Consider the following 17977-nt stretch of genomic DNA (forward strand, 5'->3'; position numbering starts at 1 on the left):
GAAACAGAAACAACTCTGCCGCTGTACATTGATGTAGATGAAGATGCAGAAGAGCCTGCAGAGTATATAGTGCAAAGTGCCAGCCACATTGGGCCAATAAAGCATCTACTCATAATAGGGCACAGACAGTCCATAGACATAGACTATGTGGTGATAACAGACGAAAATGTAAAGAAGTACCAGCCAGAAGAAGATGCAGACGGAATAACTCTGCCACTGGGACAGAAAGTAGTGAATATGCATGCATTGGAGTCTACAATACTTCCAGATGTAAACTCAGAAGACAAAGAAATAGTGCAGGGGCCTAGCATTGCTCTTGAAACAAATTCTAAGATATTTCTGTACGATATAATGCTCGAACTTGAGAGCCCTGAGAAGTACACTCACACCAGAAGAAAGCAAGAACAAGAGATGCATGGAGGCAAAGTGAACTGCAATGGGGTCTTACCGATGAGCACATGCGAGTCAACTCCTAACATGGCACACACATCAGATACGGTGGCAGAGGATAGTGCTATAGATGAAGATGTATCTCACATTGACAATACTGATACTAATGTGAGTATAAATAATAGTGATAAAAATAGCAGTAATGAAGAGATTGCCATGCCCTCAAAGGGGATAAAATACGGTGATCACAAAGAGTTAGAAGATGGCTTGGACAGTCTTATGGCTGAGATGGAGCGAGAAATTCCAGTTGAAACTTCTGTTGAACAAAAGAACTTCAATATTGGCCCAGAAGAAAAAGAAAAAAAGAAAGTAGAAGAAGAAAAGCCTAAAAAAGCATCACCGCTCAGTCTCTCCTCTCTGACGGGTCTAGTTAGCAGCTCGCCTATGTCCTCACTAAACAGCAAGACAACTGGCACTCCAACTGTACCATTGCACAAAGAGTCACCGCTAGAGAAGCCTATGCGAGATATGCAATTGAAACATGAAAAAGTAGATGAGCAGCCAAAAAGCGATTTACTCGGAGATATTAAAGAAGAAAAGAAGGTGCAGCCAAGGGCTATACCAGAGAAGAAAGAGAGTCCCTTCGACAGAATACAGGAAATGATCGATGGAATAGACCAGTCTCTGAAGAACCCAATTGTTGCAGTAAAAGAGCAGATAAAAGAGATAAGCGAAATATGCAGAAGCTGCGAAGAAGAGCTAGAAACAGTGTACATTCCTAATAGCATTCCTCCAGAGTCTGCAAAAATAAAAGGCCTCCTTATGGAAATAGAAGAGGCACTGATCATAATGAAAGACGAAAAGATGCGGATAGTGGAGAGAATAGAGGACACAGACACCGCACAGGAGAGGAGCAGTATAATCCTCCAGTCCATCCATGATAGAATAAACACAATAGAGAATGTCCTTGGCAAGCCTCCTGCAGACTTCTCAAGAGAGATCAACTATCTCAACACAAGAATTTCAAGGCTTTTCAACATATCTAGACACATAAAAAGCAAATCAAAAGACCAAATTACTCTGAACAGTGTGAACATCTTCGATAAGCCGCTGCAGCTAAACGAAGAGCCAATCAATAAGATAGAAGAAGGCGCAATGCTCCCCAGATCCAGAAATATTACACTGGATTTGCTGAATGACTGTCTTGTAAAGATACTGAATAAAGAGACCCGAGAAGAGCCGGTGGAAGGTAGCTCCATACTCAACCACATATTCAAAACGCCTTCAGAGCAAAGCTTCCTAAAATCAATACAAGCGAAAAAAGGAACTAATAAGGATAATAGCAGAAATGAAAGTGCAACAGAAAAAACAGCCACTCCCACAGAATTGCAGCCATCTAAGCCAAATAGTGCTAGTTCTACTCCTAAGTCCACCCCTATTAGCATAGGTGATTTATCGCAGAGATCTAGCACAAGTTCATCGTTATTTAGCAATAGTTTGCCAAAGAAGGACATATTTGGTGCATCATCTAGTTTATCCGCACTGTCTAAATCTGCCACTCTTTTACCAGGATCAGCAGAACTGCAAAAGAGTGCAAGCTCTAATAAGCTCGGCAATCCATTCTCCACAGATGGCAAATCACCCCTAGGCAGTAGCAGCTCAATATTTAGTAAACCCCTAGCGCAGCCATCAGCGAATTTATTCAGCACTACCACTCCCTCTATCCAAAAAAGCACCAATGCTAAGATAGAAGAGGTGAATAGTACTAGTAACCAATCAATTCATAATACTAGCCCATTAGATGGCAATAATAGCCAATTCAATAGCAGTAATAATATGTTTTCTAACCGCAATAACAGCTTACCAAATAGTAACATATTCTCCAGTAGCAATAACGGCCAATTAAACAGTGGTAACAATAGCTTGCCAAATAATAATATATTCTCCAGTGGCAATAATAACAATAATCTACCAAATAATAGCTTATTTTCTGGTAATAATAACAGCCTGCCAAGTAGTAACATATTCTCTAGCGGTCAAAGAGAAGGGCAGACATCTAGCAGTGTGTTCTCTTCCAATAGCAGCAGTCAGATGAGCGGTAGCATATTCTCTAATAACCAGGGAAATCAGATGAACAGCAACGCGTCCTCTTTGTTCTCAAATCAGCAGCCTAATAACTCATTCAACCTCCTGCAGAGACAAAACACCTCGTTTACCCAGGGAAGCAAAACCCTTGGCCTTGGGTCTTCTAGCAGCGCTGATTCCTCCAGCTTTTCTTCACTTTTCAAGAAACCACAGAATAACCAAAACCAGCAATAAATAAAAGTACTTTACAGAGAATGAAACTACCAGAAACATCTTTATTCATTCCATCTGCTGCCTGATACATAAAATACTTCGTCTTAATTCTTTCATTCTGCTGCTAAAAACTCAGAAAGTAAACACTGGCGATTATGGCATTCTCTGCTAAGTACAATATTAAGTCTATCTTTATTCATCCACCAAGAGATTTAAAACTCTACACATCTACTACTATATACCAGAAGAACAACGCAATACTCTACTACTGCACCGTGTGATGCATCCATCAGACACTCCCATAGCTGAATATATCATTTGATTCTTAGCTACTGATTTTATTCCAAATATGGCAGCATCGATAGCATTAGATTATCCACACTTCTATGTCTTTCTGTACTGTTTCAGCACAGGATATATATTCTCAAATGCCTGGTATATCTCTTCCCTGTGCTTAGCGCCCGTTAGCACAACCTTCCCAGAGACAAACACAAGAAGCACGATCTTTGGCTTGACCATACGATAGATGAGACCCGGGAACAGCTCTGGCTCGTAACTGCTGTAGTTGCTGTGGCCAAACACAAGGCCCTCCAGCCGTATGCTAAACCGCGTGTCACAGCTGCTTACGATATTCTGTATCTTAAACTCTGTGAATCGAACAGGATACCCAAGCCGCCTAATTATAATACTGTACTTCTTGGCAGCCATCTTTGAATCTTCCTCTGATCTGGCCCCCGTCACCACCATCTTCCCAGATGCAAATATCAGAGCGGTTGTACGGGGCTTTCTTATTCTGATTATTACCGCTGCAAACCGTTTTGGGTTGTATTCTGCATTCCGAGCGCCGAGGGCAATGGCCTTCAAGTCCAGCCGGCAGCACAGATTGACAGTCGCTACGATGTTCTGTATTGTAGGAATAAGACCGGAAGGATGCTTGCTCAAGTCAACGCCCTCCTCCACTGGCACATACTCTTCTTTCTGCTCCATGAAAATAAAAATAAAATACAATAAATATACTCGGCAACTTGCACTGTTGCTTCCGCCCGCTCCTTCGTCTTTCTTCTCTTTATGTTGGTTATTGGCGGGTAAACAAACAGAAGAATCTCTTTTGGAAGCAACCTCTACACATCTGCAAAATGTACGCTTATAAAACAACTCTTGGAATAATAAATTCTGAAATTGAAAATTATTATAATAATAAACTCACTAAATTGCTAATATTATATTTACTAAACATTCAATCTGAATTAGTTATTTGCGCTGTAAAAGTTGCAAGAGCATCTAGTCATCTTAGAACAAAATCTCTTCTACCTCAGCTAATTTGCTCATCCCTCTGGTCTCTCCAGGACCTCCCACACCTTGACCTCTCCGTTCTGTCCTCCTGTGAGAAGCATCGACCTGCTTCCTATCACAGTTCCCTCCATTGCGCTCACCATCCCGTCGTACACCTGCATTGTGTAGACTGTCTTCTCCTGCACCTCGTAGACCATCTGGTAGCCGCCCAGGAAGAGTCTGCCCGATATAACGCACGCACATTGGATCTTATCTGACGGAAAAGGTATCGTGTTTTGCGTGTAGAAAGATTTATCGTAAACGATCACCCCATCTGAGAGCACGAATATATTATTACTTTGTGTTTTGTACATTGCAACTGCCCCTTTGTTGCTGATATCTTTGATGTATGTTGCGCTCTCGGGGTTGAACAAAGAAATCGAGTTCACATCCCCCACTGCAATCATGCTGTCTGATCTTGCCATCATCATTTTCACTGTTCTTCTGAGGGCAAATGCCCCGAGACACACGCCATCCATCCCCCATATCCTCAGCTCACCGTCTATTCCTATCGTGTATATCTTGGACACGCCAAAGTCCAGGGCTTTAACAGAAGATTTGTGTCCCTTTAGTGAGAGAAAAAGCGAAACTGATAGTTTTTCGTCTTCTCTGATGACTTTGTACACCTTTGCTTCTCTGTCAAGGGACGCACTTCCGAAGTATATATACGGCTCCATTGAGTTACTGCTGTCTTTTACCTTGACCTGCGATATCTGCATGGTGTGCGACTCAAATTTGATCACATCGCTCATGTTGATGAGATTAACCACGCAGATCGATGCATCCATGCCTCCCGTGATGAGTATCTTGTGCCGGTGGCAGACAGACATGCTGTTTACCTTCTGCGAGTGCAGCCGCAGCTTCGTTACCTCCTTCATAACCAAAGTGCTTCCGTGGCTATTTGGCGTGCTGCCTCCCATACCCCCACTCAGCGCTGCAGATCCTATCCCACTATTACTCATGCTGGGCCTTGTGTGGGCTGCAAGATTCGCATGGCTTGGATGCGGGGCTGTGTGTGCGGGATGGCTTCCTGCGTGGTTTCTGTTCCTGTACTCTGTTTCATCTATCTCCAGGATGCTGTTCAGGATATCTCCATCTTTTCTGTACCAGGATGCCTGCTGGCTCGGAGGCTGCGTGTGCCTGGGCTTGTACTCCTCCTTGCCCTCTTCTTTTGCCATCTTTCCAAGCATTGCGTCTATTTTGCTGACTATTCCGGATGATTTGCCTCGCCCACTTCTTACGTTGTAGAGATCATTGAATGCAACAAACCAGTCTAAGAGCGCGCTGGAGCCCTGTGTTATATTTATATTGCTGATATCTCCTTCCACTTTAAAGACTTTCGCTGACCCTGCATAATTCCTCTTTATTAAATATTCGTAGATCAGAGCATTGAGCACTGTTGTGCTGATGTACGCGTCTGATTTTGGAGCACTTTTCTCTTCGTAGTTGAATCTTCCTTCATGCATTGTATGGTATAATTAGTTAAACTAAATAAAAAGAGTAATTCAAATACTCTAATAGCAATTGTCTCTATTTATTAATTAAAATATTTTACAACAATTAATGGAACGAAGAAAAGAAGAAGAATCTAAATTAAACGCAGAAGAAGAAGAGAAGCACACAGAAGAGAAAATAGTCGATGAAGCAGAAGAGGTCAGGAGTGCCCTGAACAACGGAAGCATTCCCAGAGTGAAAATATTTATGGATCTTATCTCCATCATAGATATGCTCGAGACCAAGAACATTCTGGTTGTAACCCCTCTTTCAAAAGAAAAAACAAGGATAGAGAACAGCCTGTCAAGCGACGACTCTTTTTCTGTTCTTGTCAGAAGAGTGCTTGAGAGCATAAACCTCCTGAAGTCGAAGGAGGTCTCTCCTGATGTTATTATAATCAGCAAGTACAGCATAATAGCAGAGATGGGGCTATCACACGATCTAATGGAGGCTGTGGGAAACAGCAGGGTAATTGTCTCCCTGGAAAGCGACGAAGAGATGGAAATGCTTGGTTCGTACACAATGGTCTCTAAAAAGATGATAAAAAGAGAGTTCTATCTCGGCGGAAGAACAACCCTGGAGAGAATGGGCATACTATTTGCTCTAACAAAGGCAAAGCCCATCAAGAACATCTGCATTGTCGTCAGCCACGCAAAAGAAGAGAGAAGAGTTGAGGTTTTCCTGAAGGCTTTTGGAGTAAAGGTAGATATTGACCCAAAAACAAAGAAAGAAGGAAGCGTTGGGCTGTTCAACACAAACAACATGATAAATAGCAGGCTGCTAGAGAGGTACAGCTTAGTAATAGATATCACCGGCGGAGTAAACTCGGAAGTGCTGGATGAGGTCAAAATAGGAATACTAAAAATAATAACACACGGGAAGATCGTAAAAGAAGACGCACGGTTCAAGAGGCTGCTAGAGCAAGCAATGAGATACAAGTACAGAATAGAAGGTGTGATAAGAATGATAACTCCAAATGTATTGCAGCGCAAAAATGACATAGACGAAAAGGCAGTAAAGCATCTCCAAGGCGCTCTTAGACTAATCTAATAAATACCCCAGATAATAGATACGCCCTCACTGTTATTTTTATGTCTCACATGCGCTCATCGGTTAATAAGAGTTGGATGATTCGTACAGATGGAAAATAGCTCATAGCACAGCAGCATGAATATATTAGTATAGATATATGCAATATAATACATACACTATGCTATTCTAGATATAGCAGTATCAGATTACGTCTATATTCTCGATGCTCTACAAATTGAACAGATGATGAAAGTGCTCCAGCACATGGTCTGTCTTATTTGTCTATGTAACCAAGAGACTCTTATTATACTGTAAATTAAGAGAGTTACAAAAATTAAATAAATTATTGCATGAAACACTGGACAGATGTAAAAAGCCTCAGAGAGAAGGCATGGTTTGGCTTTTCCGAAGAAGAAAGGAGCACTGCATGGCTTGTTCTTCTTGATATAATTGGGCCATCAGACGAGCACATAGAGAGCAGTATCCAGCAAAAGGCTTTATTGTATCTTTCTTCGTGCTCGCAAAAGACACAGATGCACAGCCCAGAGGTAGTCCTTTCGCCTGACTCAACCTTCAAAGTGCAAAAACAAATTAAAAAAGATGTGCTTCGGATAAACACCTCCATAAATAACGAAGACCGATCAAAGTCATTTCACAGAGCAATGGAGCTATTTGCTAGAAAGTATGCAGTGGTTGGATACGTGCAGGGAATGTGCGACATATTCAAACTGTTCATTGACGTGCACTCAGTGTCCCACGATCTAGAGCAGGCAGAGGCGCTGTCCTACTTTTGCTTTGTGAAGATCGTAAGCAACTATCTCGATTACTTTTCATCGCGGCAGGCAGGGATAGAAAGATCGATAGAAGAGATAGAGTATTTGATAGACAAGAACAGTCCTCGTCTTTTTTCTTATCTGAGCAAGCTGAAAATAGAGATAAAATATTTTGCATACAACTGGATGTCTACTTTTCTGTTCAGAGAGTTTGCAGCGCACAAAGAGGTGTTTGATGCGCACTTCTCTCTAGGGCCTGAAGAGTTTGTCCAATTTAACGTGTCATTTGCCACGGGGATAGTCATATACCTACAAGATAGGCTAATGAAGAAGGACTTTGAAGGAGTGGTGCACACCCTGCAGAACATACAGAGTGAAAAGTGGACAAAAAGTGACATAGAGAAGATTCTGTCCATAGCATTCATAATATACTCAAACGGAACTCTTTTTTCCAAAGGTCATGCAAAGTAAGTCACATAACTGCTGTAGAATGTAATTTGAAATAAGTCTAAGATGAATTGTGATTACTAGAATATACTAGAATATGAAGAGAAAGTAAGGATAGAATGAAAAATATTTACAATGCACTCTAGTAATATGGTAGTATGCGAAGATTGTTATAGATAAAGAATGAAGCAAAGCGTAAATTGGACAAATCGAGTCATTAGAGTGTACAATTATGAATTAGCACACTATAGACACAGCACAAATTAAGTTAAATTAAGCTAAATTAAAACTATTAGCAGAGAATAAAACCCACATAGGAATACGTGTCTTATATTTTACTCATCACTGCATTCCTTATCTAGTAAATCTAGATAACAGCTATGTCGATTTCTGTTCAGTGAATTTGCCAAGTTCTAGAGCAGTGATGCTAGTTGCTACAATAAAAACATGTCTACCATCTGCTCTGTCCGTGCTCTTTGTGCGATAGCGGGCTAAATGAAGGATAGTTTGATTTCGAGATATATTAGTATCAATTTATTCATTTTCTGGGAGTGGTTTTAAAGCTGCGTCAACTGATAGTAATTTCTGCTGTTCTACGGCCTGCTCGTCCACGATTGCTTCGGGGGGGAGGAGTTCTGAGTTGGCTACAAAGAACAAATCAGGCTTGCTGTATAATATTTTTGCTAGATGAAGGAAAGGCTTGTCGTAGTTGTAGTTGCTCTTTGCACTGATGTCAAAGTATGCGATGTTTTGCATCAGCTTTCTGTCTTTCATATGCGCCGACTTGACCTTTCTGTCCATGATGTCCACCTTGTTACCGCACAGGCACAGAGGAATTTCGGGGCAAATAAGACGAAGATCTCTGTACCAGTTGGGGACGTTCTTGTAGGTTATTCTGGACGTTGTGTCAAACATGATAATACCGCAGTCTGACTCGTAGTAGTACGCATCGCGCAGCCCTCCGAACTTCTCCTGTCCTGCGGTGTCGTATACGTTGTAGTTAATCTGTCCGTAGTTGGTGTAAAACGGAAGAAGATAAGTTTCAGCTCCAACTGTTGCAACATACTTCTTGGTGAACTCGCCGAACAAGTGTCTCTTCACGAAAGTGGTCTTTCCTGTTCCTCCGTCTCCAACAAGGACTAATTTTCTAATTGGCCCGTTAATTCCTACTTGGGCTGCCTGCTCAACGCTCACATTTCCTTCACTTTGATTATTATTGCCTTGCATAAAAAAAAGAAAAAAATATGTATTTATAGAAAAACAAAAGAAAGAAAAAATTAGAAACACAAAACGCTGAAAAGCCAGCCAGCCATCTGCCCAGCAGGATTAGCAGAGAAAAGAGAGGAAATCAGTAGAAATGCTTAGATAAAAATAGTAGCTTAAATTGCAGCCAATTAAAGGTAAAAGATGGATAGAAAGGAGAATACACGTATAAAGGACTCTAATCCTCTCTATCTACTATAGAGCATCCATTAAAAACACAAAGACAGCTAGTGTTGAGCACAAATGAATGGTTCAGCGTATATTTAGTGATGTAATCTAAGGCAGAAGATGTAGCTGACAGTATAACTGTATAGGAGAGATATAGAAGAGATATGGTGAGATCTATGTGTTCTATAAATACTGTTGTGTTAGCTAAATATTCTGCACACTGTTTTTCACAGAGTAAATAAATGGTAATTGGTGATCTTTGGCAGAACTCAAGCAAAATATTTACTTAATTCCAGCGTGCAGAAACTATTTTGTGGTTCTTGCGTATTGGTGAATACTCCTATAAAACATGCAGAGAGCGGCAGCTGGTCTACGGCTGTGCACAAGGCGGTTAATATTAACAGGTGTCATTTATTACTCTTTCTTTACTTTGCCATCATGATGTTTTCTCTTGATGAAAAATGACACTATTGCTATAATACACAGCCCGAACATTATTACACTCAGCGGAACAGCCTCTGCGATTCTGTCCAGAATGCTTATCGTAATCATTGCCCAGGTGAAACAGTATGCATACACCAGAAGAAGCTTAGACGACGGGGCGTATATTCCCTCCCTTGTCTCTACGTTGTCCAATATCTTCGGATTCTTGAGGATTGCATCTATGTCATTTTCGTACTTTTTGTCGTACGATATGTTGTAGTCGAAAATGTCCACTGCAGTGATGTTCTTGAACCTGTTCCTGTGCTGCAGGAAGAACGTGGGAAAGCTTGTTGCCTTGAACCTCAGGGCAAGAAGGGGATCTATGTTGAAGTTGATTGTTTTTATTTTGAAAACCCCAACTGTTCCGCCGCTGAAAGATCCCAGCCACTTTTTGTACGACTCGCACGCAAGACAGCTGCTTCCTGGGCTGTCGTAGTATATAAATATCATCATTGGCTCTGTGCTCTTCAGGTCGCGTGAAGAATATGTTTCAAGTTCGCTGAAGTTCTGTGACGAATTCTGGAGAAAGAGAAGAAACACAAACAGAAGCACAGCCTTCATATAAAAAAAATATTATGAATATTTATAACTAAATTATTAGCCAAAATAGTACATATTAAGGAGAAGAGCAGAGTGTGTATGTAGGCTTATCTGGAGCATATAAGTGCAGCACAGAGGGGCTCACTGGAAGACGGGAAGAATGTTGGAGGGTGAAATAAATATGGGAGAGCGCTTAAAATTTTTATGGAAATTCTGACACGCAAAAGTAATTTAGTGAAAGTTAACCAAGAGGCTCAGAAAGCAGGCCTAGTGCGCAGCAATGTTTCTTTCTACAAGAAAGCCCAGGGATACACAGCAATTGGCACCCCAAACTATCTGGAAGTGATAACACACAAGAAAGTCTATCTGAGTCTGTTCAGAAAGCTAAAGGATGTGCATGTAACCATCCCCGAAGAATCAGAGAACAGCGCAGGAAATCAGCAGGAGAGCACAGAAGGCGCATATTTGATAGGAGACAAGTGGGTGGAGTATTTGGACAACGCCAAAATAGAGAACGAAATAGAAATATCCTCGAACATAAACGATTCGCACATGCACAACAGGACGCTCATTCTTCTTTTGAACGACAAGTTGGTTTTGTACAGCAAGTACCTGAAGAAAATACAGGAGATAGGCCTGAAAATGAAGTATGCAGAAAAAATGAGCATAGCAACACACAAGAACAAAACCGTTATGGCAATAGTCAGCTCAACTGAGCAGTGTGCTCTGATCGTATACGACAAAGACGTAGTCAAGGACATGAAAGTCTCAAAGCGAACAAAAGAAGTAAAAATAGTGGAGGACAAGGGAGAAGTGTACGTTGTGATGGCAGAGTCAAACAAAATAAGAATAGTTGGCGCATTCACAGAGCTTGATAAAACCGTGGAGACAGACCACATCAAGAGCATATGCCAGATAGAGTATTCAAATGGAGTTATATACACCGCATCCCCAGAGGGCGTTGTGTGCACCATGGCGATAGAAGACAACGAGGCCACAGCAGTGTACGTAGACGTAGAGGGAATAGATAAGATAGGAGTACAATAAAAATAGAGGAGTTTAGTTTTTGTCTCTCTATCGCACAATCTGAGAATACACGTATACATTGATCAGTAGATAGTTATTTTTTATTAGTTGTACGAATCTGCATCCTTATGAAAAGACTTAGAGTGCTGTTTGGCTATGCTCTGTCTACGCACTTGATGAGTTCTTTTTTCTCCGTATTTTCTGGGTTTTCTTTTTTTCCTGTTCCTGTTTTGTCTTGTAGTAGTACATCACGTAGATTATGATCTTGGGCGTAACGACAAGGATAAGAGAAATGAAGTTGAGAATGAACAAGGCATTGTTGAACTTTGCCAACCGAGCACCGCACAGGAATAGCATCACAGGGAACAAAGTGAAAAAACTCATGCCGGATGACCCCTTTAGCTGGATCATCAGCTGCTCCCAGAAGGTCAGCCCCGAGTACTCTGGGTTGAAAGGATCTCCTAGAATGGCATGAAAGAACACAAACGTAACGATGTTGTACAGCCAGATGGTCAGAGTCCACGCAATGGGCTTTGTAAATATCTGCCGAAGAATAAACCATACAGTTCCCGTGAGGAGGGTTTGTCCGAGCCAGGTAGATGGCTCTAGTGACCACTCAACATTCGGAGAAATATATGCTTCACATGTCATGCTTTGCAGGAGCTCAGAGCTTATATACCACACAAACTGTTTTGGATGTTTCAAAACAACTCAATAGAAACACTTCTATGCAAACTGTGAGCATCCTATAGATAGAAGCAGCCCACACTTAAACGCTATCTACCATTCATTTCATCCATCTGTACAGATGATAACTAGAAATTAGAGCCAAACAAGTTGCAAAACAGAGAAAATACGCTAATCACATGCTATAGTATTGACTGCATGTGTCTGACAGTTATTATTGCTTGTTTTTGTGTTAGTGGGTGTTTCTGATTATTGCTACTGAGTTCTACATTTCTATTTTTGTGCAGAATAAATAATTTTATTTAAATAAACCTGTGCACAACTTTTATTCTAGACTATTTGCTTATTTTGCAATAAAAAATTAGAAGAATAGTGCTCTCATTTAATTGAACAGAGAATAGAAGAGAACTGCTACTTTTTTATCTACACTCTGTAAAACTCGAGAACAAAGAAGTTTACACTCTGCAAAGACTATAGAAGACAGATGCTTGATTGGTGTGTAGCATAAGCATAATTTATGATTACTACAGAGGCTAGGATAAGAAAGATCACAAAAGTACAATAAAAAGAGAGCCCATTTGCATTTGAGCGCTCAAAACATCTCTATTAGCAGATTGTCTTAACAAAGTATATCTTAATCTTTTATTTACTTTCTGATGAGTTTTAGTGCTAGCAAATTACTGCTAAACAATGGCTAACAATTGAGGATCATGCGATACTTTATCACACTTAATATGGAGATTATGTAGCCTAGGCTGCGCCATCAAACAGCCACCACTTACTGATAAAAAGCACAGCTGTGACTTCAGATGCCATGCTCATTGCAAAAAGAATGGCTTTTGATGTTTTTCTTAGCTTTTTTTCTTTCTGTAGATCCTCATTTCTTTTGATCCATGGTGTAAAAGAGCCATAGATAATGCCAGTAAGAAACACTCCAATTACACAGTATACAAGTGCACAAAACAGTATGTAGGCGCCAAACACAAGATGGTCAGACCATGTTTTGTGCTGGTTGAAAAGCACTGAATTTATCAAACAGTGAATGCTCGGAACAGCTAGGCAGGAAATGATTGCTGCTGTCTTAATTACCACGTATTTGAACTGATTTAGCGATCGCACTCTATTCTCAGTGACAAATCTGTAATTATTTTCCACATACGAAAGTACTATGGTTGAAGCAAACATAAGGATGTACACCGAAACTATCCCCAAATAAGAATGAGCTTTTTTAGTCATCCATGGCAATAGTGCTATAGAGCTGTTTTCTGTCCTGTTTATTTCAGGAGTGTTCAGGATCTTTACCTCGCTTCTGCCCAGCAGCACATTGATAGCCGTTATGTTAAAAATAGACAGTATAACCATGATAAAATGGACAACGTAGAGATAGCTTTTAAAAAGTGCCTTGGTTTTCTGTGCACCATACTCTTTTTGTATGCTGTAGCTGTAGTAGTAGTAGGAAACAATGTTGCTGATGGCCAGTAGAAATATCCAAGTGTTAAGATACAGCATAAGAAGACCAACTCTACTGAAGTACAGCTCATGCATCTCTCCAAAATAGCAAATTGTGCTTAGCGGGCTTGTGAGGAAAAAATGAACATATGAGGCCTCTTTGTACTGCAAGACCTTCCAGTACTCAGATGTGAATATTGGCATATCTACTTTTCTGCTTTTGCAAGAGACAGACACCATCTCTGGTACAGAGTCAGACTTTGCAAAAATAGACGAGCCATTGCCTAGCGTATTTTCTGTGTTTTCATTTCCCTCTGATGCACCTATTTGGTCTTTTTTTGTATTTACACCGTGTCCATCCATTTGAAATTTTTTCAAATTTGTAAAATTCGATTTATGCGCCTTGGATAAAAGATAAGGAATATTTTGATCAAAAGCAACTTGGCGCAGAGGATGCATCTGCAGCGCGCCACCATCGCTCTGCCATAATGCAGGTGTACAGCCTACTAGCTCAGTGTATCTGCATCTATTTACACGCTGCACAATAAATGAGAATTGTCTGGACTTTTATTTATTTGTGCAATATAGCCTTCTTGAAATAAAAATGCAGTATGCATGCATTCATAGTCGAATGATTAGATCATGGAAATAAACGGATAAACTGCCCATTAGAAACCTTAAGAATGTGCTTTTGGTATAGTAGGTAGCACAGAATCATTGGAAAGAGGGTTTAATTCACAATTAGCCTTACATTCAAACTGTTCGAATACAGCACAGAAAAGCATTCTAATTATTTTTATTGCTCAGAGGCTATGAAGAGCATAAGCATAGGAATATTTGGAAGTATAGGCTCTGAAAAAACAGGGATGCTAAACACCATCCAGGCAAATCAAAGATGCACTTTGGCTCAAGAGAAGAAGAAAGCACGCATGGAGACAAGCCTCTATAAAAAAGAAACATCTTCGGAGCTGCTTGAGTTTGCAGACTTTTCAGAACACTTTGAGTGTCCTTTTTATCATATAGACAAGCTTGGCCTATTCGATGTTGTTTTGCTGACAGTTGATGTTCGAACAGGGTGCACAGAATACATCAGCAGAGTTCTTGAAAAAAGACGAGAAGACGTGATAGTGTGCATAAACAAAGTAGACGTCCTTTTTGGAAGCAGGCCAGAGTCCATTTACAATGCTTGCCACACTCTAGTGGAAGCACTGGATAAAAAAGCATCGTCAAAGATGTTCTATCTTATAGCCAGTGCACGGTATAAGATCTCTCTTTTTTCAGGCTTTGTCTCAGACTTTAGCAAAAAAAGGTTTATTGATCGCTTGCACACGGTGTATAAAATTCTCAGCATCTCTGATATGCACAAAAAAGATGTTAAAGATGTTTATTGGAAGAGTAAGTACTTTGATGTTATCGATAAAAACACTGGCATCTACAAAGCCAACCCAGTGCTTGCATCAGTCAGCGACATTCTTGTCCACGCAGAAGGCATTCCCTCACTTTCGCACACGATAATATCAGCAATAAAAGAAATTCACCAAGATAAAAACAGCAGTGGAGAAGGTTTAATAGCTGTAGAAGGCTTTTCAAACAATAAAACCAACTTTCTAGTAAAAAATACAAGCATAGAAAACAACAGGACTATTGTACACAATAAAAGCACATACAGAGTAATAGACATTTTGTCAAGTCACAGAGACGGCCATATTCACACTGTGCAGATAGAAAAAGAAGAAGAGCTGCTGCAGGAGATAAAAAGCACAAACACACACTACATATCGATAGTCTTATCTATTATTGGCGAAGAAGAGTGCAAGATGGTAAAAAGATTAAGCAGTGCATATCCAGGTATATCGCTATGTCCCACTCAAAGTACAGAAAAGTCAGGACCATCTGCAGAGTATAAGATTGAGATATTCGCTGTAGGCCCGCACACCTTAGAAGAGTTTATAGCTGACATTCACAAAAATGTAGACAGGCAATCTATAAAAACATCTAGACCACTGTACCATGTACGCAGAACACCAAAAGGTAGCAATGCATTTACTCTCTCCATTAGAAGTGTTTATATTAGAATAGAATTGCTATCTGCTTTTGATAAAGATAGCCGAGAAAATGGCTTAAAAACAGAAAAAAAGAGCAGTTCTGACTATTTGATCTATGAGTTAGACAAAAACAGCCACAACTATGTACACATAAAGAAAGACATATTGGATAATGGCATAGAAAGCGCTGAAATTTACTCAACAATAAAGAGCGCTGTGCAGTCTATAAAAACATCAAATAAAGTGCTGAGTATTTCTCACACAGTGGCTGTGGCAGAGCTGCTTCATGCACCATCAAGCAAAAAGAGAACAGAAAATGATACGGATAAAAGCGTAGAAATATGCTTCAACAGGTGCCAATATTCAATAATTGAGCCGTACATTGTGCTTCAAGTTCTGCTGCACACTCCTGCCATGTGTGTGCCAAGATCATGCGAGGCATTCTTGAACAAGCTAACACAAAAAAGAACAACGAAGTCTCTTACCGCCTCTATAGCAAAGAGATGCAGTGGGAAAGTACTGCATTTCACTGAAGATGCTTTTTTACTGGCTGCCAAGCTAGACATCATCCTTCCAGGATCAACGCACACCGAGTTTCTGTCACTGATAAGCACATTCTTCAAAAGCTTTCTTTCTTACACGATCGATATTCAGTACATGCCCAGCCCTTTAAAAAATAGCAGATCCAGTGATCTTCCACCTGAGCTGTCTTTGGTACAGAAATCCAAAGAGAACGTATTTTATTCCAGAGTGTAAAAATTTTAATTAGCTGCAATGAATTTCGGATATTCCATAGACGAAGTTATTCAAAGAAGCGAGGCAAAATCACACGCCAAGAAGCTGCGCATAAAAGAAAAAAAGAGAACAGAAAGAGAAGAGGGCCCTTCAGGAGATAAAACTAGCAGTGCTTCCAAGCAAACAGCAAGCCACGCAAAAAAGTCAAAGCTAAGCAGACAAGAGCGCACAGCTCTGCTAGACAGAAGCATGACATCTGCCTTCCAAGAAATGCCAAAGATCGAAGAAAAAGAGCTGAAAGAGGTTCTTAAAATTGTAGTGAAAATAATGAACACAATTCCATACGAGGCTGTGCCAATTAACAAACAGCAAGAAGATGAAGACCCCCATGCAAGAGCAAAGGGCGAAGACCATCTCAGAAGAAGAGACAGAAAGAGGCCCAGACCAGACAGTGCCACCAAATCTGCTCAACCCAACAAGCATGCATTCAATAAAGGCCACAAGAGACAAAGAAGACAGTAGCACGGACAGCAAATGGCATAGAGGGCGAGCAATGCAAATTCTAAATAAAACAATAGATAGTATAACGGTTAAGATGACAATTCCTGTATTTTTACGTTTAATTAATACAAGCCAAGGCACAAGATCAGTACTCATGCCCAAAAGATAGAGTATCTTGCTAGCTTTTTAAAAACTTTCTGCACTCATGCAGTAACAATAATTATTTGGATGTAAATTATAGAGTATTCTCGGGTTATATCTCAAAGTCTTTTAAACCGAAACACCCATCTCCATATTCTCTCTGAACAGAAATATAAAAGCGCTTGCAACAATCACTAGGAGGATTAAGAAGATTATTGTAGCTCTTTTCACTTTTTTGTTTCCAAAGTTGGCCACCATTATTGGAAGATGAATGTGCAGCCGATCTTTACCAAAATTGAGAGTGAAAGTAAAGTAGGGGGGATTGTATATAATCTTTCTTACGTCACCGTTAGATTCTTTCTTGACGAAAGCAAAATATAAATATGTGTCTACGGTTGCGTTTACTCGTGTTTCTCTTGTTGTTGTTGTTTCTATTCTTTCTCCATACCATGTCTGTGTTATTCTTTGTGTCTCTTCTTCTGTTACTACAACTTCTCCGGCTAGTCTATCTAGCACCACTATAGTAATTCTTCTTGCAAGCCAATCACCAATTAGTCCTCTAGAGCCATTTTCATTCAGTGTGTAATTGCGGTCAGAGTTATTGGATGCTGTACTGAGTGCGCGTGCACGTTCACCTTCTGGTTGCAAGTTCTCTGGTTGCGATTTATGTTCATGAGCTGAATCGGAATTGTCTTGAGTATGAAAATTGTCTTGAGGATGAGAATGAATGTGAGTGTAAGAATTCTGTTGATCATAAGAATTGTCTCGAGTATAAGGATAGAGATCAGGATGAGCAGTGTATGCAGGAGGTAAGTGTGTACTGTTCATATCAACATTTTCTTGGGTTATTCTCGGGTCATGTGTAAAAGTCTTTTCAAAATCTCCGTATTCGGGTAGCCAATCTGTATGTTCCATCAGTTTTCTGTACTTTTTTGAAAATTTTTTCCAGCAATTTATAGATTTTTAGTGCCAACGGATATAACTGATTTTTACTAGCGCTGAAGCTACTGTTAGATTGAATATAGCTCGCTGTTTAACCACTCTACTGTACTACCAAAAACGGCACACAGTGCATAATGCAATGCACAAATGGACAGAATGCAGTGCATAGCACAGATGCATGCGGAGAAATAACAATGTGACCACTTATATCACTCAATTTGGCATTTTTCT

At 40.2% G+C, this 17977-nt stretch overlaps 13 protein-coding genes across 13 annotated transcripts; 6 read left to right on the plus strand and 7 right to left on the minus strand.

Moving 5' to 3' along the window:
• NEMIN01_1922 (uncharacterized protein) lies at positions 1-2709 on the plus strand (the record flags this gene model as incomplete). The annotated part of the gene is made up of 1 exon (XM_051477864.1): positions 1-2709. A coding segment is annotated over one exon (2709 nt), but the record flags the coding sequence as incomplete, so codon positions are not given.
• Positions 2710-3072: 363 nt separating this feature from the next.
• NEMIN01_1923 (transcription initiation factor TFIID TATA-box-binding protein) lies at positions 3073-3675 on the minus strand (the record flags this gene model as incomplete). The annotated part of the gene is made up of 1 exon (XM_051477865.1): positions 3073-3675. The coding sequence occupies one exon, from the start codon at positions 3673-3675 to the stop codon at positions 3073-3075; it is 603 nt and encodes a 200-aa protein (XP_051333825.1).
• A 338-nt stretch (positions 3676-4013) lies between these two features.
• Positions 4014-5486, minus strand: NEMIN01_1924 (uncharacterized protein; the record flags this gene model as incomplete). Its single annotated transcript, XM_051477866.1, has 1 exon — positions 4014-5486. The coding sequence occupies one exon, from the start codon at positions 5484-5486 to the stop codon at positions 4014-4016; it is 1473 nt and encodes a 490-aa protein (XP_051333826.1).
• A 97-nt stretch (positions 5487-5583) lies between these two features.
• NEMIN01_1925 (uncharacterized protein) lies at positions 5584-6564 on the plus strand (the record flags this gene model as incomplete). Its single annotated transcript, XM_051477867.1, has 1 exon — positions 5584-6564. The coding sequence occupies one exon, from the start codon at positions 5584-5586 to the stop codon at positions 6562-6564; it is 981 nt and encodes a 326-aa protein (XP_051333827.1).
• Positions 6565-6896: 332 nt separating this feature from the next.
• On the plus strand, positions 6897-7790 carry NEMIN01_1926 (TBC1 domain family member 2; the record flags this gene model as incomplete). Its single annotated transcript, XM_051477868.1, has 1 exon — positions 6897-7790. The coding sequence occupies one exon, from the start codon at positions 6897-6899 to the stop codon at positions 7788-7790; it is 894 nt and encodes a 297-aa protein (XP_051333828.1).
• A 510-nt stretch (positions 7791-8300) lies between these two features.
• Positions 8301-8993, minus strand: NEMIN01_1927 (GTP-binding nuclear protein Ran; the record flags this gene model as incomplete). Its single annotated transcript, XM_051477869.1, has 1 exon — positions 8301-8993. One exon carries the CDS (start codon positions 8991-8993, stop codon positions 8301-8303), a length of 693 nt encoding a protein of 230 aa, XP_051333829.1.
• A 618-nt stretch (positions 8994-9611) lies between these two features.
• NEMIN01_1928 (uncharacterized protein) lies at positions 9612-10241 on the minus strand (the record flags this gene model as incomplete). The annotated part of the gene is made up of 1 exon (XM_051477870.1): positions 9612-10241. One exon carries the CDS (start codon positions 10239-10241, stop codon positions 9612-9614), a length of 630 nt encoding a protein of 209 aa, XP_051333830.1.
• Positions 10242-10424: 183 nt separating this feature from the next.
• Positions 10425-11267, plus strand: NEMIN01_1929 (uncharacterized protein; the record flags this gene model as incomplete). Its single annotated transcript, XM_051477871.1, has 1 exon — positions 10425-11267. The coding sequence occupies one exon, from the start codon at positions 10425-10427 to the stop codon at positions 11265-11267; it is 843 nt and encodes a 280-aa protein (XP_051333831.1).
• A 144-nt stretch (positions 11268-11411) lies between these two features.
• On the minus strand, positions 11412-11897 carry NEMIN01_1930 (uncharacterized protein; the record flags this gene model as incomplete). Its single annotated transcript, XM_051477872.1, has 1 exon — positions 11412-11897. One exon carries the CDS (start codon positions 11895-11897, stop codon positions 11412-11414), a length of 486 nt encoding a protein of 161 aa, XP_051333832.1.
• A 786-nt stretch (positions 11898-12683) lies between these two features.
• On the minus strand, positions 12684-13745 carry NEMIN01_1931 (uncharacterized protein; the record flags this gene model as incomplete). The annotated part of the gene is made up of 1 exon (XM_051477873.1): positions 12684-13745. The coding sequence occupies one exon, from the start codon at positions 13743-13745 to the stop codon at positions 12684-12686; it is 1062 nt and encodes a 353-aa protein (XP_051333833.1).
• A 449-nt stretch (positions 13746-14194) lies between these two features.
• NEMIN01_1932 (uncharacterized protein) lies at positions 14195-16183 on the plus strand (the record flags this gene model as incomplete). The annotated part of the gene is made up of 1 exon (XM_051477874.1): positions 14195-16183. One exon carries the CDS (start codon positions 14195-14197, stop codon positions 16181-16183), a length of 1989 nt encoding a protein of 662 aa, XP_051333834.1.
• Positions 16184-16201: 18 nt separating this feature from the next.
• Positions 16202-16684, plus strand: NEMIN01_1933 (uncharacterized protein; the record flags this gene model as incomplete). The annotated part of the gene is made up of 1 exon (XM_051477875.1): positions 16202-16684. The coding sequence occupies one exon, from the start codon at positions 16202-16204 to the stop codon at positions 16682-16684; it is 483 nt and encodes a 160-aa protein (XP_051333835.1).
• A 249-nt stretch (positions 16685-16933) lies between these two features.
• Positions 16934-17719, minus strand: NEMIN01_1934 (uncharacterized protein; the record flags this gene model as incomplete). Its single annotated transcript, XM_051477876.1, has 1 exon — positions 16934-17719. One exon carries the CDS (start codon positions 17717-17719, stop codon positions 16934-16936), a length of 786 nt encoding a protein of 261 aa, XP_051333836.1.
• Positions 17720-17977: the final 258 nt, after the last annotated feature.

This window comes from Nematocida minor (assembly GCF_024244105.1).
Source record: "Nematocida minor strain JUm1510 chromosome Unknown 7917, whole genome shotgun sequence".
Classification (NCBI taxonomy): domain Eukaryota; kingdom Fungi; phylum Microsporidia; genus Nematocida; species Nematocida minor.